General features: G+C 44.4%; 1 protein-coding gene across 4 annotated transcripts in view; it reads left to right on the top strand.

Annotated features, from left to right (window-relative positions):
• The window catches only part of LOC116447304, a 31,522-nt gene extending 6,100 nt beyond the window's left edge, over positions 1-25,422 (top strand). For 2 of the 4 annotated variants that reach the window (XM_032116398.1, XM_032116400.1), the window contains exons 2-8: positions 3,962-4,812; positions 12,046-12,207; positions 14,751-14,937; positions 15,753-15,907; positions 17,194-17,220; positions 18,674-18,792; positions 22,595-22,719. In XM_032116398.1, the coding sequence (XP_031972289.1) occupies positions 3,962-4,812; positions 12,046-12,207; positions 14,751-14,937; positions 15,753-15,907; positions 17,194-17,220; positions 18,674-18,792; positions 22,595-22,691 (1,598 nt within the window). In that variant the 3' untranslated portion in view covers positions 22,692-22,719. Of the gene's footprint in view, positions 1-3,958; positions 4,813-12,045; positions 12,208-14,750; positions 14,938-15,752; positions 15,908-17,193; positions 17,221-18,673; positions 18,793-22,594; positions 22,720-23,228 lie in introns of those variants that run through there. The other 2 variants (XM_032116396.1, XM_032116399.1) reach the window with 2 other exon arrangements.
• Positions 25,423-26,037: the final 615 nt, after the last annotated feature.

The raw sequence follows: 26,037 nt of genomic DNA, 5'->3' as shown, positions 1-26,037 counted from the left end.
CTGAAAAGTCCCAAGAAAGGGAAGCCTTGGGACAGGAGCTGATGGGAGGGTATTTACCTTTGAAAGATTTAAGTTTCTCTATTAGGCTATGCTAACTGCAACATAGAAATATCCTAGAAAACAATTCAGAAATGATGCAAAGTTCTAGAGACTTAGGTGGGACACATCCATTCCGTTCACTCCCTACTAGTTACCTTCAGGTATTAGCTAGTTCACTGTCACCACCTCCTTGTGAGCTAGGAACCAGTCTGATTCTCCAGCTTTACAGGAACAGGAAACCCATCTTCCCAAGGCTACACATGATCACTTACCATCACTTACAGGCATGGATTTCAATCCAGGGAACTCTGTTCATCTCTAGGGTGATTACAGAGCCATATAACTCTTTGAGAGAGCTATTAGGCAAGTAGCACAAGCTAACCTGAGACAATGTTTGGCTTGGGCACACATGTTGAAGATGTTTCAGGAACCTGTACTGATTCTGAAGCACACACACGAAACTCCACTCCTTCCCTGGCTGCCACACTAGCGTACCAGCCAGCTTCCTAAAAGCTACAGCATTTGCTACCTTACCCCCACCCCGGAGGGGTGTAGAAAATCAGTCCAGGGGAAAAGAAACAAAAAACAACAACAAAAATCTTGGCTGAATTCCCAGGAACAGCAGTGTGAAATCTGGCTGGCCTCCAGCGCAAGTAAATACATCTTACCATTGTTAATGCCACCGTTCAGGTCTCTGAAGTTCTTCACACCTCCTTTCAGAAGCGTCTGTGCGGGAGTGTTTGTAACCATACCCCTGCAGCACGCTCCCTCCAGTACCAGGCAGGAGCTATCTTACTTCCTTGCTTTACTCAGGGCCCCTGGTATTGCTGAACAAAGCACTTAGAGGCCAAGCCCTCAGCCAAAATTAGCTGACACAGTTCTGTTAAGGGCCCTGGAAATAAGTTAATTTATAGCAGCTGAGGGTCTGGGTCACTTTTTTTTTGTAATTGCGCAGATGAGCTTTAATTGCACCATTCTGATGTTTGTTAGCAGTATGCTTGAAAGAGCTGAGTGGTTTTGTATGCCTCTTTTGAGATCTGTAGCAGGAACAATCTGCTTGTTGGAAGCCCCACAGTTTAGATTCTATAATCTAGCTAACAGGAAGAAGAGAGACTGTTCTGTCAGTGAGGTGCAGCAAGAATAACTTGAGTTTCAGGTCACTGCCTTAATCACTGGAGGTCTTTCTGCTGTAGCACAGATGACTTCACTGACCACAGGAAAGTATTATTGAATGAATGAGGACAAGATACCTAAGTGTGTTGCAAAATCCTGTTGTCCTTTGCCACTATTCTGATCTTGTGGTAGGGGGATGATAACATTTTGCATCATCACGGGGTGTTGGAAGAATAAATCAGAAATGCTCAAACACTGTGGTTAGCAGGACCTGATAGTGCTGACAGCAATGGTTTGCAGCCTAGAACAGATAAACAATTTTTGTGAAACATGTTGCTAGTGATCACAGTAAGGGGAGAGCAAAGAACTGTTGCTGGCATCAAGGCAGCCATCCCACAGAGGGTCAAAGATTTCATCTTATTTCCTACTTTTTCTACTCCAGCCAAACCTTCTTGTTCACATTGCAGCTTTTGTAGTCATAAAAGATACGCATTAAAGCATCTGACATCTCCTTCTGTAAGTAGCAAGACCTCATTTTAATATGCTGCTTCCTGATTTTAGACAAAGAAATATTTGTGTAGGCCAGGGTGAAACCAGTTAAGCAAGAAAAAAAAGGGGCAGATTGAAAGAAGTGAGAGAATCTCCAGTCAAAGGAAAGCATGGCATGATTAGTAAGTGAAAGCAATCAGTCTGTGGCAAGGAACTATCATTGCATATAGTAATTCCTGGTAAGAGTGACAGCTGTATGGTTTGTTCTTAAAAATAATTGCAGGAATGCAACTGCTCTCCTCCTGACTCTCAGTGGGTTTTTTGGCCAGCTGGGGTAGTGATGCCATCAGAAGAGCCTGTAAGCCTTGTACTTTTCATGAAGATGCAAAGTTTTGTCTCTCGATGCCAAGAGGTGTTTGCAGCTGAGCAGGTAGATCCTCTTGACTCCAAATCAAAGTGACTCAGTTCCACCTCCTCCTTCCAAGACCTGGCACACAGCTTCCTCTTACAGCTGGTGTTTTGCTGTGTGTGAAGCTGCAGACCAGCCACCCTGTTCCCTGTCCTCAGTTCAGGGTTCCTCATGCTTATCCCAAAAGTGGAAGAATAACAACACAGCCCAGCACAGGCAGCTCCTGAAGAGCTTTCCAGGGCAATGTCTTTTTCTTGCTCCCCACCACAGGAACATCCTGGTGTTGTATTGCTGAGGTCTGGCACTGACTGTCCCAAACATGGCTCTTTGCACTGGGAAGATGCCTGTGAATCCCACTAAGGGAGGCACTGCAATTCTGTATATGATAAACAAATCTTATATAAGGGGTATTAGCGCTGTGTGCCACAAAAAGCCCATCAGATTATTTATCATTCACTGCCCTTTATGAAAATCCAGTATAAAATATTAAATCAGTGGGTGTCTGTGAACAGCAAAGAGCATGTTTCAGTGGTATCCCAGGAAATTCTCAAGATCAAATGAAGGGAATTCAAATAAAGTAGAAAATGATCCATGTAAGAGTTAGCTTGGCCTTAATGAGTAAAAGTCTCCCTTGTCTGAGTGCATTGCAGAAAGCAAGCTGGAGGAGATAAAGCTGGAAAATGGGTTATTTCTGAAATTCAGAGCTTCTTGGGTTGCTGTGAAGGAGAACTGCACAGCAGGGCTCTCCATGATCCACCACTGGTGGGGTGGATCCCAGGCTTTCCTGCCTACCTAGGGACAGTTACATCTCTGGGAGCGAGTTTGCGAAGGTGCTGATGGTTTGATTCAGGCAAAAAGAAATAGAAGAGGGGAATTAAGTAGAAAGTAAGACATCCAGAAAAGTGCATGCATTGTAGCCCTCTGAGGTGCTCTGGGTCAGGCACTAAATAAGGGAGGAAATACCAGAGAAACTGAAGTTTTGTTCTGCATCAATTCCCTGTTCCAAATCCACAGACATATGTATTTGGAACTGAGATTTGTAGTTTGCTAAAGGGTAGATGCAGAACTTCCACACTGGCTCTCATACCATCGTGATCCAGAAGTCTGCACTATGAAATACTATAGTCAGAAAAACAGTAAGAAAAACCTGGGGGCAGATCTTTGCCTCCTGAAGATCAGCCTTTGATCCAGAGACTGTTCTATCACATTACTGTGTAAAATAATTGTGATTTGAAAACAAGTCCTCTTTGTCCATGTGCAAAAAGCTCTTGAACAAGACTGCCCCCATCTCTTTTGTCTTTATGAATAAGGTAAGAGTTCACTTAAAAATATTATTTCATAGCTAAAACCATAAGAAAAAGATCTACAGTGCCTTATTTGCTTTTCTTATCAGAACTTGATTTTTGTCACCTGTATGTGAGCAGAGAATACTGGAGAAAATACAAAAGAGTTTGCAAATTGCTTGTTGCCACTGAAAATTCACTTAAGCCCATTGAAAGACTGATTTTATTTTGCTCTTTTTTCTGCTGGTTCAGAATACATTTAATCAGAGAAAATATTTGAGCCTTAAATTAATGTCTATCGGGCTGAAAGAACATGTACATCTCTCCATCTATATGCAGGTAATTACTAAAACGTCATCTGGCTACGTTTGTTGTTTTCTACCTATCTACCAAATCAGAACTGTGCTTTTATGGGCCCCCCTGAAGGACTCTGAGGCTATGAAACACACGGCTTTTGTTGCAGCAAAGCCGACAAGAAAGCTTCATATAGCTCAAGGAAAACAAATTAGGGCTGTCCCCCTCTACCGCCTTGGTACAGGCAGTTTTACATTCCACATCCCTCAGGGGATGCATTAGACACTGCGTTTTGTAGCCTCCTGTGACCTTCTACTTGTTTTCTTTTAAGCAGGTAAGAAGAGCCCACCTGCTGAGGACAAAGTTGTGTTAACACACATGAAGATACTGAGCAATGAAGGAATTCAAAACCCAGGGTTAATCCCAGATGCTCCAGCTGACACAGCCTGCACAGAAGAGTCCCATCTTCCCAGTACCAGTCTCCCACCAGACTGCCTGGGAAGTCCAGATGCAGCAGCTGCACCAGCAGATCCAGACTATGTGGATGGCCTGGCAAGCACTGACTATGTAGCCACCCTGCCTGACCTCAGTGCCTTCGAGTCGAAGTGCCGGCTTCACAGATTCTCCAAATTTGAATCTGAGGACTCAGGGGTTGAGTTGCCAAGTGGTGCTAATTCCCCATCAACGCCAACGGGCTCAGAGAAGAGCTTTGTCCTTCCCAGCAGAGACTCGTTTTGTGACTCAGGCGTGCTTAGCACTTCTTCTTCTCCTGAAATTGACCATCAGTTAATGAGAACATGTAAAGAACGTGCCAGAAAAGTCAGCCTCCAAGATCCAGAGAGCAAAAAGCAAGCTGATTACTACAGTCAGGAGGCAGATGCTGTACAGGATCCTACAGCTTCCCTTGAAGACTTCATCGTCCCTCAGGAAGAAAGTCCTGATGAACATTTTGACCAGGGAGACAAGCAGTGTCCAGAAAAGGAACCTACCCCAGAGATGGACCTTTTCAGGGAAAGCACTCTTTCCACCCCAGGTCCCATAGAAGAGCCAAAGACAATTGCTGACAACTTCCCAGAGAATTTTGGCAGCATGCAAGACCTTCAGATCCATGAACACCAGCTGAAGAAGTACCCCACAAGTGACAGTCTGGATGAATACATGGATGAATGCTGTAGACTGAGTGAGGTGAGAAACACCTAGACTGAATCTTAAATCTAGGCCTGTCCAAACACCCCAGTTAGTGTTCAAGTCCTGTTTGTCACAAACTAAACACATCTGAGTGAGTTTAGAGTATCTCCCCTGAAACTGTTTTAAGCAGTAAAAAATGGTAATTGATTTTCAAGATTTCTTTTCATACCAGTAAAATTCTGAAGTAATTTGTAAATATCAGGTCTGGGTGAGGATAACAAATTACTCATGGAGATCTGGTGTTCCAAAAAGCCCTAGATTAGAGCATGGACTTGATTCTGGTCTCAAAATGAAGATTATGAAGTTAGTCATCATCCTCTGATACGCAGGGTAGGGGTCAGAACATAGGTTTATTTTCAAGACCAGGTTATTCCTGTCTCTGGGAACAGCTGGCCTGCTTTTCGGGCCCTGAAATTTGTAAAGAACTTGTCTAAGGGATAATTCATTTCTGTCCAGGGCTGTTGTGTCCTGTTAACTGTCTCAAATAATGCATAAGCAGGAAGCTAATTCACATATTCAGATTTTTGTTGGGCTGGAGTTAGAGTTGCCATTTTAACTTGGCAACATAGCTGTGAAGGCCCAAACTGCAAAGACATAATTTCAGCAGGAGGTCCCACTCCATACTCCATCTCTTCCCCCTTGCTGGGTACCCTGTGCCACTGTCAAGAGAATAAAAAGCCCTTCTGTGCACCTTCTCCCATAGCGGGTGCTGGTAAGCACTCCCCCCAGTTTTTACCTGAAGCCTCATGCTGCTGAAGTGCAGACAGATCACTGCCTTGCCTGCACACTGCAGTGGATTCCAGGAACCAGCAAAGCAAAGATCTCAGTGGGGAGCTGATTCTTGACAGAGACAGACCAAAGAACCCCATGAGCAAAGGGAAAGGAGAAGGGCAGACTAGGTGAAGAGGGTCACACAAACACACAAAAGCATCAAATGGTGCCTAGTGGGGGTTTCTTTTTGGGGCGTTCATTGTGGTAATAGTGATGAACTGGAATTGGAGATGGGTGGGAGGAAGGCAGGTAAAAAGTGATGTGTGCTGTGCATATAATTTAACCATGACCTTGCTGCCCTGAACAATCGGGCGCTGGACTTCCTCTGCAGCATGCCAAACCCTCTTGAGCAGTGAGGAAGGTCAGAGATGTCCCCTCTCTGTTAACATTCCATATCAAAGCAATACAAGCAACACATGATCCATCTGAGCAGTGTTTTCTTCCCCAGAGCTGTCTCACACATGGCAGAAGACATATGTCTATTTTGCACAGATCCCAAACAGACCTGGCCATGTGGCAGAGAGTTCAAGAAAGGATCAGAGCAGCAGAATCTGATAATAAGGAGATTTCATAAAAAGGTACCTAAATTCTCTGTTGCACTCTGGAGAGTTTGCAGCCAGATTTGGTCTTGTCTGACAGCTCTGTATGCCCATGAAATTCCTTTAAATCCTTGGTGAAATGGAGCCTCAGTTTCCCAAAGCAGAGCATTTAAATAAACAAGAGAATAAATTAGAAAGAAGCTGAAGAGGAAATGAAGCTCTTGGTGGCTTATCTCCCCTCCTTTTTAATATCCTCACTGGCTGAGTGCTAAAGCTCTGTGCCCTAGAGCACTTTTCTGTCTTTGTTTTTTGAGCTGTATAAATACAGCTGTGACCTAGATGCTGGGGAAGTTTGCCCCTCTTCACAGCACACTTCCAGGCTGCTGTATCTCAAGAGCAGCACTCCTCAAACTGCTGGGATGCCAGGTAGCAGCAAAGTTGACTGGGACAAGAAATGCTCATGGGCTGCTGCACAGCCCTGCAGCTGCTGCTGCTCTGTGTGCCTCAGAGCACCAGGACAGCCTCTGGTAGTTGCAGAGCCTTCTGCCCTCACCAAATCTGCACCAGGCTGACCTGTCCTCACTGTCATGCAACAGAGACCTGTTCAGAAGTGATGTACAGATCATCCTCTGGTCATCATACAGCTGACAGGTGCATCTTGGTTCATCCCATCTGAGGCTCTGCTCCAGGCTTTCTCTGTGGTTTTCACATTTGCCTGTAACCTGTCCAAGACACAACGTGGTACTTAAAAACCAATCTCTGCTATGGCCTGTTGTCTTCTGAGGGACTCAGATACCCCTGGAAATGAATCAGTGTGTTGTCTGAAAGAAAGCAGGCCAGCACAGCATATTCCCACCCTGCTTGGCAAGAACATGGCAAACCAAATTGCTCCATCAAATCAATTCCTGCTGCATTAATGTTGATAGAAATGCAAGAGTGCTTACACTGGCTTATAATTAATGCTAGGTGGAAGCATTATTTAATTATAGGTGACACCTTCTTCCTCAGTTTTGTTGATGGTTTTGGGAGCTTTCAAGTAACAGAAGAGCAGTTGAGTTTCCCCAGCCGAGCTGGCTGTGGCGATGCCAACTGTGCTTATTGGCTCACCACAGCCAAACAGGGACTCAGTCTCTGGATGAAGCTGTCCCTTGATGCCCTCCTGACCATCCCTTGCTGTTGAGGCCACTTCCAAGAGAACAGGAAGGAAAATGCTGAAAAAGAGAGACTGGAAATGACTGAATGTTTTGACCATTTGGATTCAGTTGGTGAATGGCTTTGGCTGAAAATATACATCAAATCATTTCAGTCCAGCACTTTTAGACAAAGCTTTCTGATCTTTTGTTTTGAACTGTTGTTATTTTGAAATTTGCCTACATTTTGAAAGATGAAAGAAAATGGAAGCTGTCAAACAACAAGAGAAAGAACTTTGAAGCCTAAATAAAAGCATTTCCTTTTAAGCTTGAAGATACATAGCTTTTGATGCTTTTGCCTTAACAAACACTTCCTCACACTCCATAAAGTTTACATTTAAAGTCAGCCCAGCCCATATGGCTAGAAGAAGAAAGAGGGTGAGAGCACTGTCATCATTAAATGAAAAAATAAATCATTATTCATGCAGTGCTATTTATCCTGGGCCAAAGCAGTCAAAATGTTTCTCTACAGAGTGGTACTGTTCAGGGCAAGGATAGGGCTACCTGTGATGGTCAGCTCCATAGCCTGTGCCAGAGGAAACCAGAAGCTATCAGCAAGCACAGCCCCTCCTGGACAACAGGGTGGAGCCGTCAGAAATACACAGCACGATCCCTCTCTTTCCTGTTATTCACAAGCCTTTTGGTGCTGTCAGCTGCCAGTGACAAATGCTTCCCGCTCAGCCTGTGGCATCACCAATTGGTTGCTCTGAGCCCGTGATGGGAGGTTTGTAATTATGTTCCCTGTCCAGTGGCGCAGTGACCGTGCTGCCTGTACTGGCCATGCTCACATGGCAAGAGCATGCAGTGAGGGATGTATGGCAGGATGGAGCATAGTATAACCCAAAATTATATAACCCAAAACTATCCACAAGAAAAGCGAAGAGCATTGTGTGAAGCACAGAAACGTAAGGCAATGCAAGATACATCAGTGAGCATTTGTCTGAACGAAGAAAAGCTGCCCCTGCAAACTGCCCGTCATCTTCAGCTCCTGCTGCCAGGTCTAGTACAGGACAGTTCTCCATTGAGCCCGACTGTAGAAAAGCACATCACTTGCATCCAAGCAACAGATAATGGCTGAAATGAGGCAGGACAAAGTGATAACTAGATGATCAGACATGCAGATTTTGATTATACATCGGTTGGACTAGAGGCTTGAAAGCAACTCTCATTCTTGCAGCTCCCACTGAACTTCAAATCTTCGTACTGCTCAGATGCTGCAGTGAGCACAATGTTCCCCAGAGACAAGAGCTCAGGCTCCCGCCTTTGTGAGCTGGGTAGCCTCAGAGGAAAAATGTGATTTACACCAATCAAAATATTGACTAGAGAGCTCTTGATAAGCCAAAGTTCCCAGTGCAGATGCTGATCCTGTATTTTTAAGCTTCCTAAGAAATCTGTGGGCCAGCACAACTGTCATGGTTTATTGCCAGGGACACAAATACTGAAAACCTGTCCCCAAAACTTAGTCAAGTGAGCACTGACAAGGACAGAGATCCCTCTTTAGTTACACAGTCAATGTAGTGCACCTTAACTCCTCATGGTGAGACAAATGTAATGTGAGTAACTGAGCATAGCATAGCTGGGAGCCTTTAACTCTGTTTCTTCCAGATGAGGGTCTGGCTCATTCTCATGTACCTAAAAGCAAAATCTGGCACCTATTATATATTACATTCTTACTTTCCTAGAGAAGCTTTAACCATTTGATTCATAAATTGTCTGTATGATCCTTCACATCTTCACCTTACAGAAAAGTAGGCAAGATGTTTTTCCTTCTTCATAGGCTTTATCAACTCAAAAATGGGCACGCAGCTTTTGTTCCAAAACTATTTGACAATTCCCATGTGGAGAATAGGACAAATTTCAGTCATGAAGCTTCAGCTGGGAGGACAGAGAATGGGAGAAAATGTAAAATGTTTGCAGTTTTCCTGTGGTTGCTCACTCATCACTACTTGCATAAAACTGTCTCACAGGTGCTGAGAGGAAAATATTTAGACCAGAACAAGACAGACCAGAGTCTATGCTGCACTTGGCAACACCAAATGATAGCCAGGGTTCTTCAGGTATTTCCAGTCTATAAAAAACCAAAGTCCTTGAAGGGTTCCTAGAATGACCCTCTCTGTGCAATTGTTTTGGGGGCAACCAGCTAAATTACAGCTAAATACAAATGTTCTGTATAGAACACCTGCCATCTCTGCGCAATCCTGATGCTAACAGGCCCTGTGGAGGGTGAGCAGGGTGAAGCACACCCCTAAAAATTTTTACCATTGCATTCTGTCCACAGAGGAGGCTGGCCCAGCAGGAATGTGCCAGCACCGGAGGCTTTGCCTGACTTGTTCTTTCTGAGATCACTTCAGTAAAATGCAGATTAATTTGCTATTAAATAGCCCAAACTGCCCTAAGCAGCCTCTGAAGGCTGGCTGTGAAACAGGGATCTTCAGCATATTGAGTCCAACCTTCAGTCTGGTTTAGGTCCTTCTACAGGGCTAGATCCACCTTGCCCCAAGACCTGGAGCAACTACTCTACACATTTTCCCTCTCATTTTCTGGGCACCTGTATTTACTCTCAGGACTTAGAGGTTCTCTCTAACTTTTGCTAAAAGCCAGATTTTCTCCATGCTTGTCCCAAACACACACCTTTGCTTTCCAGTGCCTTCAGCCCTAGACACAGAGCACAGAAAATCAAGGCCTCTCCTTCTCTTCTCTTCCCCCTGCCCTTTTTGCCCTACAAACCCAGCAGCCATGGACATGAAGCAGGACCGTACAACATTAAGCACAGAACAAATATGGAACAAAAAGAGGGTCTCTAACTGAAAGAGGTCACAGTCTCTTCTTTGTTCTTTTTCTCCAATCTAAGTTAGACCCAAATGTTTTACTTCATCCTATTCTCCAAGACCTCCTCTGTCCCTTGTAGCCTCCCTTTGTGTTTCCATAGCTATAAATGGCTTGGATTTGGCTCAGTGTCTCCTTAGGGCAGTACAGACAAGCCACCAGTCATGCAGTAGCATACTGGCAGGAAGGGGAGTTGCTAGATGTGCAAAAAGAGGATACAGTGTGGCAGAAAGCCTGTATTTTCTGACTATCCATTGGAACAGTGTACAAAAAATGACTGTTCATTTTGGGACAGCTCAAAATGGCCAAATTTTCAGAAGGCAATACCCATGTACTTTCTGAAAATTATGCTTCTGAAGCTGGGCACGCTCAAATCCCTGGTTGCTTTCAGATGTGTTGGTTATAGTGCTTTTGATTCAAGCTTTTCCCACCAGATACCACATAGGTTTTGTTCTCCCTTTGGGTCCTGGGGCTGTGCCCCTTACCACTGCACAGCCCTAGTAAGTACTCAGTTTTATGGCTGAGTAACTTTTGTCTTGCCACCACTTCTTGCAGGCTCTCCTTGAGAGGAAAATAAAAGTCATGAAATGAATGACTGGTTGACTTGGAGTCAACAACCTCTGTCCCAACTTCAGACACAAAAGCATCTGGATTTAATAATACCTGTTTATAAATAACGTTGTATCATCATTTGTTTAAAAAGAAGTAAATCCTAATGTTGATTATTTTTGAACACACCATGAGCTTTCTGACATAATGAAAAGACAGGAAGAGTCCCAGGGCTGGCATTTCCCCAAAAATGTAGATTGTTGTGGGAAAGGAGACAGAGTAAGCTTCCTGCTTTTGTAGAGGGAACTTATTTTTTGAAGTAAGATAAACTTAGAGCACTGCTTTTGTAAAGATCGAGGCTTATTTTACTCACTGATATCACATGCACATCAGCAGGCAGCGCCAAGGTGGAAGTGAGCCCCTGCATGTGTTTGTTAGCAGCACGTTCGACACAGTCTGATCACGGCACAGGGGAGAACACTCGCTGTGCATGGGGAAGTCCTGGCACCAGAGACGGTGAGGTGCAGAGCAGGAGGCTGGGAAGCATCGTAGCTTTTCTTCTGCCATAGGATTACTCTGTGTCTCCAGCACTGCCCTTGGCTGAGCAGCAGTGAGATGCTGGCAGGTCCTGGGTGAAGAGAAATAGGTGGTAGAGATTATCCTTCCACAGCCAGACAACAAAGTTGATCCTGCAGACTTTCTTCAGGCATCTCTTCAAGACTGAGAAAGCAGCAGCAGGGATGTAAGCTGGGATCTACTAAAGACTAGAGGAAAGATGTTCTTTCACTTTGGCAGCTTGATTCAAGTACGTTTCTCTCATAGACACACCAGTGATGAGGGTCTGGGTACAGCACACAAAGTGTACCCCCAAGTTGGTCACAACTCAGCACATTAATGCTACCTGCAGATATGTGCCTTTGGGTAGGAGCCGAGCTCAGCTTCCATACACAGAAGTGTACTCTGCACAAAGGACTGTGGGCTTAGTGAGCCATAATAACCCCAGCCATCTATAGCATACAGTAGAACCATATTTGTTTGTAAGGCTTCTGCGGCCAGGAAAGGACAAAAATTAGCCTGGGAGGTGGAACTAGAAACAGGCTGTCATGAGGTTTTCCTCTGCATCAACCTGTGATCAGTCAGAAGAATCCCTGTGACAGTGGAAATCGCTGAGTAATTGAAAAAAGAGCTTCAGCAAGTGATGCTGTAGCTCAAATCTGTGGTAAGACCAAAGCCCCTTGCAAGAGGAGGCCTGACTTTATCACAGCACATGACTGTAAGGAGCGTGCAGGGCTCTCAGCTCCTAGTAAGAATTGCTCTGTTGTTACTCCATGGTCCAAGATGCATTGTCATTGCAGGTGAACCAAGGTAACAGCAAAGCCCTGGGATCTGGTCTGGGATACCTGGAACACATCTGCCAACTGATTGAGAAGATTGGGCAGCTTCAGGAGCACAACCTACGTCTCCAAAAACAAGTGTGCAGCTTACAGAAAGAGCAGAAGATGAGTCAGATAAAAGAGGTAAGCAGACACCCATAGTATCTTCCATTGAGTAATAGAGTAATGTATCTTGAGTAATAAATTCAAGGCCCAAACAGAAATTTCTGTGTGAGGGAAGATGCCCATTTACCACATCCAACACCCACCTGGTATGGGTACTCCGGTCTTCAGGGAGGCCTCACCCACGACAATGGGTTTAGTTTCCTGAGGCTGGGCTTGAGTTTCTGTTCTTCCATTTGGTTTCCCAGATGTGCTTGCTTCTGTTGAGTTAAAAAGCATCCCTCTCGCCTCATGCAATGGCCTGCTCTAAGTCAGTAACTTTTTCTTCTCTACAGCTGTAAACTTCCCAAGAACACATCTCTCCTCAGTGCTGTCAAAACAAAATCCACAGAGCTCCTTAGCAATTGTATTTAGAATTATAAGATCTTTCATTTCCTTCTGGTTTCAAACTTTCAAAATCCCAGAATTCCTCACAAAACAGACACAAGGGGAAAGAGAAGCAGTGATACCATGACGCGGCTCCATGCTTTTTTTCCCTTCCTGTGCTCCTGAGCTGCCAGATGAAGAATCTCTGACATGAAACATTTCAGTGTTCCCATTTGTCATTTTTATCAGCCAGAGCTAGCTGGAAAATTTGACTGAAATTTGCAAATAATTTCAGGGTCTTCCTAGCATTTCTTTCAGCATTTTTTAGCCCCTGCATATTTTGTTAAGCTCTACCCCACCTCTTCTTCAGCAATCACACCAGATTTCCATTTTTTTTCCTCCCCTGCTTTTTGTTTATTTTATCACTCCCCAAAGGAACAGAAAGGGTTTGTCACACTCAGCTATTTCTTCCCAGAGGTGCTGTGGCGACTCTTTTATTCTCCCGATAGCGTCACTGTTCCCCTGGTGCTGCTCTCCCACCTGCTGGGACTGGATCTGCAGTAGGTGACCGACTCCTCCTTAGAGCCAAACCCAAGTTGTGAGTCATGTTGCAGAGCAGAGTAGCTTGTCATTTCCATGTGCCCATCTCTCACGCTCAGAGGAATGCAGCCTCCTACATAGAGCCTGGGAATTGTTAACGCATTTCCTGAAGCTTTACAACTGTGAGTCATTGCTTGAAGTAACTCTTCCAAGCTGCAAACTCATCTGGTGTACATGCCCCCTCCCCAGCTCCCACTGAAATGAAAGGCACTGTGCTTTCATTTAAATATTTGAAACTTTGATCTTTTTGGTACTTCTGAAGATCTCTCAGCAGTGTCTTCTCAGATGCATTTGTCTCATACTGTTCAGTGGGGAATTGGATCCTCAGATGTAACATTCAGCACTTGCAGTGTAGTCTACAAAACTGGGCGCTCTCAGGTATCCTGTGGTGCCTGCATCTCCAATATGTGAGCCATATAGGAAATGGCTCATCACCATTTTTTTCTTCTGAACAGCCCCTCTGAACAGAAGAGGAATGCTGCTACCCCATTTGCCATGAAACGTGAAGATTGCCATCCACAATTTGGAGGGTGTCCAAAGGCTCCTTTACAAACCATCACCATAGACTACGAGCATGGAAAGGTTTCCATGTCCCAGACATGGCTAGGGAAGACACAGCCCCCAAAACAGAGATGGCTTAGCATGGTATAAAGAGCTGGCTATGAGGGTTGTAGATAACCAGTGCTCCTGATGCTGTTCTTGAGAGGTGCATAGACATCACCACTGAAATGATAGCTTTCATCCTGGGACACAAAGGGAGCACTGCTGCTCCACATCCTTTGCTTTACAGGGAAATCTATAATAGCATGTGTCAAAACCAGCATGTTTCATCAGATTTGCAAAGCATCTGCCAAAGGTATAGGTAATGCAAAGTTCCACACTGCTGTGACAACGTATTTCAGATGAGAAGTGACATTGAAACTCTCAATTGCTTGGGGGTCTCCAGAGGTGCTAAACCAGTGTTGGCCTGTCCTGGTTCCAATACCAATGAACAGTCTGGTTCCCTTTCTGCTTCAGCTGGATAAAGCTCTCCTTCCTTCCTGCCCTACTAAACTCTTCTGCAATATGGTTGTGCAAGGTAGAAAATCTCCCCTTCCTCACCCCACCAGCAACAGCAGAAGTACACTGGCTGACGTACCACATACAGTCAATCTGGCTGGTATCACACAAGAAAACGATGGCATCCCATCAATAAAAATACAAGATATTGTTGTCTGTGCATGCTCCAAAACAAATAACATCTTAAAATATGAGTCATTGTTATAGCTGATCTGTTTGTTTACACTAATGCCTTAGCTGAGCAGCTCTCTGTTTAGAAATTTGTACTCAATTCCTTCTGGGAAACAAACTGAAAAGATGCTGAGTATTGAGTGATATAAGTTAAATGTTAATGAAGCCATGAGAGCTCTGTATTACTAACTACAGGCTGTTCAGCCTTTTAGAGAATTAAATAATTTGTCCAGGTTCTGCTGGGCCCCAGGACAAGGACGGACATCCCCGGGCTGGAATGTTTACAATTTCTCTGTACCATCGCACCACCCATTACCTTGGGCTGTTGCAGCCTGAGAGCCTGTATACTTTCTTTTTGTCTGGTGTAGGAGTACCTTCTGCAACATTGCTCCTGTGGAGCTGCCAGTATCTTCCTTAACCCATATCAAGACATGAAAACAAGTTTTGCTGGGAGGAGCAGACCTCACAGCCTCTTGGTTCAGACTGGAAACTCTTCTGATCTTTCCATCATCCCAGAAATAGGAGCAAACACCGAGAAGCTGAGCAACTGCAATGGTGAGTTCAAATACCTCTAACCTGCCCTCTCGTTTGCCACCACTTGGTCAAACAAGCTGACCAGCCACTTTCTTTTCCCCAGGAAAGACAGTTGGGGACAGAGCAAGGTTTTAATAGAACTAAACCCTAGCTGAAATCCAAGAGAAGCAATTTAAAATGCTCTGTCTCTACCTAGGATTGTAACACTGGCTGCTTCATGTGTGAGAGTTGGGGTTTTTGCTTTGCAGCTGTGTCTGTAAAGATTAGGACAAATGCATTATATAATAGCTCTTTTGGAAACTTAGCATGCCTGAATGGGACCATCAGTGGAGACCCCCTCCCCCACGCAACGTAGGATTTGATCTAAGATGGAAAGCCTTATGCCTGTTGTTAGTCTTCTACCCTCTCAAGTAGGCACAGAACACATTCCTGGAGGATGACTTATTCCATAGACCAAGTGGAAATAAGCCCCAACTGTAAAGCTTGGATCCAGAAACCAACTTTTCCAGAAGGCTGAGAAACACTGGGCTCAGCCTACTGATGATAAAGCCAGATGAAAGGTCTGGATGCAATGTTAGATGTGAACTGGCTCACTAAATGAGACTGATTAGTTTGTTTCAAACCTTGGACTTAAGCCTGTTTCTAATACCTGGTGAAACACAGAACAACTTCCTAGCAGGATTGAGTCAGAGCCTTTGGGATCACATGGGGTCTTAACCCATCTTTAGGTCCTTAGGGTTCTCATCCCATCTGAAGTCGTAACTTGCTGACAGCACTGCCCAGAGACCATCCTAGCAGGACACTGCTAAGAAATAAGTCCTTGCATTTCATTGCAGGTAGTGAGAGATACCCGGAATCAGGAAAGAGCCAGCCAATGGTAGGGCTCAGGAAGTCATCAAACAATAGGAACAACAAGGAGAATGAGTTCAGAGAAGTTGGGAGTATGGCTGAGGGACAGGCTTTTCTGTCAAAGGACCCTGCAGTAAAAAAGGTGAGTGATAAGCTTGGAGCCAGACTCTGAGTGGAACCCGTGGGAGAAGCAGAGAGAAGTTCTGCTCAGGCAGATCAGAGCGAGGTGCCAGGAGAGCAAGCCAACCCTGTCTGCAGCTGAGCGGAGCTGGGCCAGCGAGGGTCAGGGGGGTCTGTGTCTCTCTGCTCCCAACCTTAAATGAAGAAGGACTATGCCTTTATGCCAAGAAAGGCACAAATGGATCACTGGTGCAGGGGAGAGGAGCACTGCAGTCAGCAGCATGGGGTTTAGTCCTCACCAACTCCAAATAACTCATTGTGTGGAATCTGTCATAAGTATCTCCACTACTGATGCTAGTGAGATTAAACCAAGCATTCGCTCCCACTTACAAAAATTTTAGTGGATCAATCCTTAGCTGGCCACACTTAATTACCAGACTGGCAGCATATCAATGTAATTAGCTCCAGTCCTCAAAGCGTGTTCCAGGGAATATGTTTCAGCAAATCTGTATCACTGGAGGCCAAGGGAGCAAGGATGAATGCTTTCCTCTCCCTTTCTTTCCCACTGTTTGTGTCTGCCTCAGCACTTTCATGTTCCGGTGGGGATCAGAAGTGCTGAAATGCCAGAGCAGAGACTAATCAGAGTATTCCCAGCCCAACAGGAAAGAGGAAGGAGTAGGTCTCTCACGGGAAAGACTCACTTCTCTTTGAAATTCTGAAAGAATTTAACTTCTCATGAAATTTCCACCCCAAAGTTGCAAATAGGTCAGAAACACTTCAGTGAACTTCAGAACCCAAATTAAGGCTGAGTCCTGAAAGGTGCTCCATGCTCTGCCTTGTGTCCGGCCAGCTTCCAGATTATTTTAAGCACATGGGAAGTTCTGATGACTTCACAGGACCGTAGAACCAAGATCCATGCTCTTTAAACTGAATCCTCATCCTCTCTTGTTAAATCACACCTTAGTATTGTTACTTACTATTGGATTTTGTACCCTGAACATGAAATGCTCCATTTATTCCTACAGTGCCGGTACTGTATGGGAATTCTGTCCATTACACTCATCCCCAGGCTACTAGGTATGATACACACGAACTGGCAGTTTAAATACAAAAGAGAGGCAAGAGGTGGAAGGAGAAAGAAGGGATTATCACATGTGTGAGGGACTGAGTCTAAAGAGATAAAGGACTCGACCAAGGCTATGGGTACATTCCGAGGCAGAGCTGCGAACAAAGCCTAGTCTGTTGCAAACTCTGGGAAATGGTCTCGCTGTCTTGTTATTTATCAATGTAATTGTCTTTTGTTTCTAGGCTCTGGACGTCAGCAAGAACATCTCGGTATGTACTGCCTTTGCAGAATATATTTAACTTGTGTCTACATTATCACAGAGTAAGCCCGTGTAGTGCATAGCACCGTATGAACAAAAGAGGTTTGCTCACCCCCGAAGTTTACTCTCATGGAGGACAGGAGCATCAGCTCCTCAGGCTGTCTGCGGTATCAGCAGTGCTTGCTTGTCTGAGACAACACCAGCATAACGAAGGACTAACTGCTGAGGCCTCAAACCCCTTCCACAACACACATTAATCCTAGCTGTAAACACAGAGGTTTGCTATTTCCATGAGTTAACAGTCTCGCTTACAGGCAATTAACTCAATAGCACTGAATCAGGTGTTGCAGTTCTCAGCTGAGCCACGACCTTATCTGAAGTTTTGAACTGAAAACTTTTCCGATATCCCCAAGAACAATTGCAGTAGGCATTGCTGGGGCTTGTAAGTGTGGCTGGGCAGCTGCCAGCTTGTGCTCTCAAGGTGGCCACAACTCCTGTAGTACTGGCTCTGCTGGTGGCACACCAGCGCCAGCACACAGGGAGAAGGAACCTCGGGACAGGGCAGAACAATGTCAGGAACGTGACAATGGTCTGAAAACTTCACTGAAATGGGAATAATTTCTCTCCATTGTGCTAGTTCTGGGACATGATAATTTTTGTTCTGTTCCCCAGGTTTTCCAGTCATAATTTTAGGAAATTTAAAACAATATAGGAAAAAAAACCCATTAAATTTTTTGATTCACAGCTTCATTTAGTTAGGGGTCCAGATAGCCGGTCCTGGAGAGAACAAACATTAGAGATGCCTCCTGAGACTCCCTGACCTCCTGATAATCTCTATTAGCATTTCAAATGTAAGGGCCCAATAGCTGTGGCTTGCGGACTTGACCGGGAAACAAAGGCTTGATCTCTTCTAATTCATGGTCCACAAAAGTTACCACCTTAAAAAAAGCTGATACCAATGCACCTGGCCTAATAGAAAGGATAAGAGAGTCAAAGTGCTTTTTTGGGCTTTGTTGTAAAGGCCCCCCGCCTGCATGTGAGTAGGTAGGAAACCAAACCGATCTTCTCCTTTAGTACAGCATAACAATAGGGTAAAACGTGCCCTTAGGCAGCTACTCAGCATTCACCAGTGAGGTGTCCTCACTCTCTGAAATCCTAAGGTCAGAAAGAACAGCAGTCCTAGGCAGAGAAATGTTACCAAACAAAATACAAAAAAAGATAGTATTAACTCACAGTTCATCAATCCTGTCTCCTTGTGTCCTGTACAGGCACAGGCTGGCCACTGGGCATCATTGCACAGTGTTGAAAATTCTTTTGTGGGCCCTGACCCCTATCTGTCTGAAATAAAGAAACTTCCCTCCTCCCACCACCCTGGAGTACCCCAAAGTATCATATGTCGGCCAGGTGACTTGCCAGCAACTTGCCTCTGGTCCTTTAAGTTGTGGTTTCTTTTTGCTCCCTAGGGTGAGAGCCATGCTTGGAGGAAAATGAGAGATCTTATGAGGAAGACACGGTTGACAAACCAGAACAAGTTGGGGCTGTCCTCTGCTGCTCTGAAGAGGTCCTGCCCACAGTTGTATAGGTGAGACTATGCTGTGGGAGATTTTCACTTAGTGTTGAGAGGAGGTGGTAGAAGGTTTACCTCTGGTTGTTGCTGCCTGGAGAAGACCACTCCTTACCTTATTTCCATTGCATATGCTGCTCCTGACTAGCAGCAGCATTTGCTTCCTTAGTACCCAGATGCTCCCAACTGGATGTTACCTGTGTGAGAATCATGGAAACATTAGGGTCCCTATAACAAGGCGCTTCTCCCAGCAGGGCAAGGGATGATGACAATTAGCCAGAGCCGTTCTATAGCCTAATTATTTGTCTTTCTGCTCCCTCCGAAGCATTGCAGTCAGGATTTATGCTCTCCTTTGTCTGCTTTCCCACCTTTCATCCAGTGGGGCAGTAACCATATTGTAGCTGATGTGTGTTGGGATGGGACAGTCAGGATCAGCTGGACAGTTTTTGTCAGAGGAAGAAGAGATGAAGTTTGCTGAATGTGTGCTCATGGGTGGGACCTGTTAGTTGCTGTAGATGAATGTTTGGGTCAAACATGAAGTCTTATTTCTATTAAGTGATCCATGCTGCTCCCTTGGGAAGTCTGTCTACCAGGCTGGTTATAGCCTTGCCTCTGAGCTAAACCGTGCTGTGCACATCTATCTGACAGTGCTGCCAGCTACCCCTTGCACAGATATTCCCTGTGCACTTGCCAAATCCTCCCAGCTAGTCTGGTGAATTTGGAGTGTTTTGTGTATATAATCAGGTAACAGGAAGAGCCTGGGTATCTTAGTCACCAAAGCTGGAGCATTAGATGGAGCTGTGCACCTCCCTGGATGTTTTTTCAGCTGAGGTCTCAGTAACCTTGAGCGGAACAGCTCAAATGTGCTTAAGCCCTCCTCCGGTTTTAGAGGGGGTGATGGTGGGGAAACAACGTTTAAGCACTCAGGAATGTCCTATTGTTCCCCTTAAAACAGCCTGTACCTACCTTACAAAATCCATAAGGGAACTGGGAATCTTGTAATTACAGCTGGAAAAAAACCTGTCTGTAATACATGGAGTGATTTTTCCAGCTGGGAAAGTTTGGTTGGGGCCCAAGTACATGTAACAGGAGAGCTTCCTCCTATTGTTTGGGAAACTGAAAGAAACACAAAGCAGAGAGAGATCAAACAGTTCCATCTAAAATAGATGGTGAACCAGCTGGGGAAAAAATACAAACTCCTGTGAACCTTCCTGCTAAACCTTAATAGAACCAGCACTTTTATTTGGGTTTCAGAGAAGTTCTGTCTCTCTAACCCTCTGTTTGCCCCATCTCTGTAGCGCAGAGGACAGCACCAGCACTCCCTGCATGAGAATTGAAGGCTAGGTCCTCAGCTGCTTAAATTAATGTGTTTCCAATGAAGGGTCAGCCCAATAGCTCCCAGCAGAAATTCTAGCTCCCTAGAAATCAGTCTCCTAGAATGGACAACTGTCGTGGAAATGCTGTACAATGAGATGCCAAACGGACAATTTTTTGCCTGGCTGTATCCAGGCATCTTCAGAGCTCTTGTACATTGATTTTTTGGGCTGTTTTCTGTAGCTGATGAATGGCCTTTTCTTCTACTAACTGTCTTCTCTTGTACATCTACATAAACCCCTTGCTTCTACTCATGCACCTTATCTCCCTCCATTCCCTTTTCTCCTGCATTCTAGCTCTTATTCCCCAGCCCTATATGTATTTGATCTTGCTCTTTTACCCCAAACCCAGTAATAGCAGTGTACCAACCCTGTCCTTTTCACCGGTGCCTGGAAAACTTGGGCACCTTCTTCATATGGCAGTTTGGATATGCAGTTGCCCTCAGGCTCCTATGAAGTAAAAAGTTAAGCTTAGTGGATCAACGACAGACCAGCAAATGCTGCTGGACAGTAACACAGACCCTTCCTGCAGCAGTACCAGAATGGTAAAGCAAAAAAGTCTCACTCATCTGCAACTCTTGGCAAAGCAAACCTTGAAGCCCTGCTACTCACAGCATTTAAAGCCACTGTCTTTGTTATAATTTATGAAACATGTTTGTCCTGGCTCCTGGTCCTGTTTGTACATGCAGACATACGGAGTTGGCTGGCTTTTGCTTACCCAGGCTTTCTTGGGCTCCAGGTCTTGCACTGGAACAGGCTGGAGCCTGGTGCCCTGTATTAGCATACAGCTCTGAAGGAAGCAGAGATTTGTTGCTTTTGACACCCAGTCCCACTTGAGTCATTTGGGCAATTAGAGAAAGTCTCTTTGTTTTTGTAACTAGGTCAAAGCAAAACCCCTTTCATGCTCCCACTCTCTGTATGATGAATGATCTGCTCCAGGGTGGTTGTTTTGCTTTTCTTTTCTGACTTTTTTTTTTTTTTTTAACATCCACAAAAGAATTCTCATAGCAGAGAGAACTTGGTTCTTCTTCCAGCAGGAGAGAGGGGAGGCCTGCCAAGGTAAACAGACTGGCACAAGACTCAGTGGTTTGTCATACATTGTTCTAAACAGGCTCAGGTTTTCATTTCATTTTCTTTTTCCTGCTAATACATTTGCTCCTGCAAAGCAACATCTATTCTGTGCAAAGGACCAGAACAAACTGATGACTGACTTCATTATGGTGTTATGAACTTAGGCAGCACATGGTCCTCCACTTTCCAGGGCAGGATCTAATGTAGGAAGCTTTGGGCAATCCCCTCCTGACATTCCTGTGCAGATATACCCACCTGGGTGTCTATGGGAGCTGCAGCTTTAATGCAGATGCACGGGCATGAATTAACCTCAAATACAGTATTTTTCATGATAAAGATGATAGTTTCAGTTTGAAGCCACCAAAAGCTTGCTGCTGTATGACGCCTACTTTGTGGTTAGGGTGACGTAAGCTAGGAAGGACAGTGCAGTTCTAACATTACAAAACCCCATCTTCAATATTGTATAGTAAAGCCTGAAAAAGGCCCGAGAACCTCAGACCCAGGTCTGAATGCTGCTTTCACATGGAATATTAATACTAAGGTATTCTCAACACTGTGCTCAGGGTTGAGAAACCACCAAAGAATTAAAGAACGTCAAGGCAGAAGTTTGGCCAGTCCATTGTAAAAGAAATAAGAGCAGAACAAAACATAAAAATGTACAACATTTAGAAAACAACCTGAAAACAGTAGTTTGCAAAATAAAGAGTCTGCACCACATTAGTCAGGACTTTGAGTTGAAAATTTTTCAAATCAAAGATTTGAAGTAAATAGCTATGAGCTATTTATTTTCTGTAAATATCTTTCAAATATTGCTTTAAACCCCCCCAAAAACAAACTACAGCTTTTCTTTCTTAAACAGAACCTATTTCAAAGATGTGTTTAGAAAGTATTTCAAAAGGTTTGTTATGTCTCTCATAAGTCCTGGAGGCCTGAGCTAAGTAAATTCAACCAAACAGGATGTATTATACTCATTTCAATCATATGTAATATATAACAAACAAAAACTTAAGCTGGAGACAGTCTACAGCAGCTAGCTTAGTGTTGCTCTTCAAAGCACTTCATTTCCTACTTACTATTTTAGGCCAGAAATTTTAAGCTCCCTGTGACATTCAACCATAAGTCTATCCCCCAGCTTCCAGCTAAGCAGAAAATACTGGTTGCTCTGAACAAAATGATGTTTGTGTCCATCCGTTACAGTGTGGCTCTCTCTTTTTGGATGCTGCCACAAATATTTGGACAGCATCTGTTATGGAATCTCAGACTGGAGAGGGGGAAGCTGCATTGGATATAGATACATATACACAGCATATTAATGTTAAAAACACAGCCATGCATTCTGGCCCGTCAACTTCAGATGTATTTTTCCATTTGTTAAGGCCAGATATTATGTCTTCAGAACTGAGGAAAACTGAGAGGAACTCCATGATTGTTCTGGGACAAAATACAAAGAATGAAAACGTGTGGCCTTTCTGATAGCCTGAGTCAAATGGAGCAAAGTAAAGTAAGTACAGCAGTGTGTGTTTCTTTGTGGGTTGGCTTGGGGTTTTTCACTTCTTCTTGGCACAAAAATGAGGCAGTCCTGTTCCTTCATCCAGACACACTCCAGCATGCAAAGACAGCAACATGTCCAATTTTTGAAGTTCAAATGATGTGGATTAATGCCTACTGAGGACTGGCCCATATAACTTCATTTTAATAGTCACCCAGCTTTTGATTTGTTGGGTTATTTTTACTTTAACCCACAATTTTAAAGGCAACCGTAGTCATACAGGCTACATCACAGCCTTTTTACAAAATGTAAACAGCAGTAAATTCATTTTTCTGCAGTTGGTTGAAAGACTTCCAAATAATAAGCCAGTGAGATGTCTTGGGAAAGAAACAATCTGTCCATAATAAAGACTAAAAGAAAACCAGCCTCAGCTTCATCTTCCCACCTTCCCAACTCAGCCCACAGGCTAAATGCAGAGAAACTCTCTCTAATCTCACATTCACTGCATGTTTCTGTTTCAGAAAGTCAAGGCAAGAACACCAAAGGACACAAAATCAAGAATCCCAGGGTTACTCTGTGCAATCTACATCCTACAATTGTCAACAGAGCAACTCTGAATTGAGCTTTGGAAGGGAAAGAAGGAAGGGGAATGTTGAGAAGGGTCTGTGGGCAGATACATGCTCAGCTATGTACGGCTTCACTCCCGAATCTGAAACGTACTTTAAAAAGTCTAGCCACAGATGAAAATTGCTGAAAATCTTGGAACACAACCAACAGAGACTTTTAAGATTTGGAAATTCTTCCTCCTCTCTGGGTTAGAAACAGAATTACCTGAAACACTGAAACTTTTAAACTATCATTACTTTTTGGGGACTTCTCCAGCTGAACTAAACACTAGCTTTATGGGGCACAGCATCATCTAGAGGAGTGCCAGGGACTCCTTGCCCTGGACAGAGGTGGCTGTTGAAAGGACAGCCTCCCCCATCTGGGGGACGTAAACTGCAGTCTTTGTTTGTCCCCAGCACAGCTCCTCCCTTCAGAGCAGCCTATGGGCAGCTGTGCCATTTCACTGGAATCCAACAGGAAAACAAAGTATGTAAAGCTAAGGTCATTCCTGAATCCATCATTAGCTTCCTGTCCTGTGGGCCTGCTCCTTCTGCAGAGGCCCCTGGACTCCAGTGCTACACTGCCCAGAAGCTGGCGTTGTATACACTCATTGTAGAGAGCAGAGCAAGCAGCACTGCAGGAATCAGCCTTTCAAGAGACTGGAGGGGGGCATCTAGGGCAGCCTCTGCCCCACAGGGCAGCCCAGCCACTGTGTAACCAATCTTCTCTTTTTTGAGGGGGGACAGGATACCATGCTTGAATTCCTACTTTTAAGTTCCATGTAAGTGCTCTGTCCGTGCAGGTGGGGGCCTGAGGCTGTAGGTGGGGCACTCACGTTGCTGTTTGGCTCCGCCTGTGCTCTCTACTGGGAAAAGGTGAGAAGGAGAGCAAGGCTGCAAGGGAAAGTAATTCAAATATATCCTTTATAAACTGGTGCTCTTTGGGATACACTAACAACTGTGTAACATTATGACTGTGCATGGTGGCTGCCTTATTGCCACATGTCCACTGCTTCCTGACTCAAGGAACAGGCAATGCATGCTTCTGAACGTCCCATGGTTGCCAAGGTCTCTGCACACTAGCTCATATTGGTACTAGCAAAGTAATTAATACACATGGAGTAAAGATTTAAGTAAACTAACATTGCCACTTGATAAAGGATTATCCTACCCTATAAATTACAATATAATTACAAATCAAGTAATTGCTCTGCAAAAATCTCTCCCCAACCCCAGCGTGCCTGAGAACCAAGATTTGACAAGCTGACAGGAATGATCAACTTCAGCAAGCTTAGTCTTTCAGTAACAGATGCTTCTCCCTTGTTCATCCACATCAGCTGGAGCCACTGGAGTCCTCCAAACCAGAGCAGGATCGTTTCTGGGATTCGGAGCATCTCAGCCCTGCCATTCCAGGGCCAGTATAGTTTGCAGGGATGAGTGAGGGCAGTAGCCCAGGCCAGGTTCTCAAAGTACTCAGAAGGGTTGCTACTGCTGTTACTTCGCATCTCAAAAAACCTACAAACACAATGACCAACCCCCACAAGCCGAACCCAAATCTCCATTAAAAAGAAAAGGCTGTGCTGACGCAAGGTTAGCACCCTAAAGTAGCTGCTGTGTTTAATGTTTCAGCTCTAGCTGCTGCTGCAGGACTTGGTTAGTCACTGTATATCTTGCTAGCTTCATCCAAAGCTAGAAAGATTTATGACTTGATTATTCTGTGAATAGTCTGTATATCTCCATAAATACAGGGGACAAAAATCCTGCATTAACTTACATCCTCCATTATCCCTCCAGCTTTTTTACAGAGACTGTACAGAATGTGAATCAGTGCTAACTGAAGTTTAAGTGTTTTAAGACATAGCATAATGAACTGGTATTTTCTACAACCCCCTCTATTCCTGTTAGAAGTTTGTTGGGTGTTTTGTGTTTGCTTTTTTTTTTACTAAGATAAACTAGCACTCTTCTTTATTACAGCATTATATTAAATATGTTCATGTATTTTCAGAAATAAATGTATTTATAATGTGTAACATACTGTATAGTTCTCTACTCCAGGATCTATTGTAATACAAGCATAAGAAATTTAATAAAAGTATTACTATTATGATAATTGTTTTCAGATATTTTACTAATGAACACCTGGCTCATAGTATAGCAGCTGCCATACCTTTAGGGTGTCAGGTGAGCATAGCTAGTCAAAAGGAATTGCTACCTCCAAGGTTTTAAAGAGCTTCTTTAGCTTTGGCAAAGCAGCAAGTTTGCTCTTTGGAAGCAGGTGCTGTTCTCAAAGATCTAGAGGGTGAGGAGAGCTTTTTGAAAGTTCAGCTATGACAAAACATATGTGTTAATTTTGAGTGGCCCCATATTGGGTGCTGTTGGTGGGCTTTGCTTCCACTGACAGGCAGCACACATAGCACATCCAAGAAGAATCAATGAAGGCACTGGGACAAAGTGTGCTGATGCTCAGCACTGGGGTTTCTTTCTGAAAATCTGGATTCAGTAGCAGCACTACACAACAGCCACAAATGACAGATCTTGGCTGGCCTCAAGGCTGCTTTTCCTCAGTGTCGGGGTCCCTTCCCCCCTGCCATGTAGCCCTGGCAGAGGGGCCCTGAGGGGAGGCACAGGGTTTCCCTGGCCCTGGTCAGCCTCGTTCCCCGTTGGTTGTTTTGTGTTCCCCTGCGCGGGCAGGGACCCTCGGGTCCTGTGATTACCTCAGTTCCTC

The sequence above is a fragment of the Corvus moneduloides genome, chromosome 8 (genome assembly GCF_009650955.1).
Source record: "Corvus moneduloides isolate bCorMon1 chromosome 8, bCorMon1.pri, whole genome shotgun sequence".
Lineage (NCBI taxonomy): Eukaryota > Metazoa > Chordata > Aves > Passeriformes > Corvidae > Corvus > Corvus moneduloides.
The sequence above is the reverse complement of the archived record's forward strand: the minus strand, read 5'-3'. Positions and strand labels throughout refer to the sequence as shown.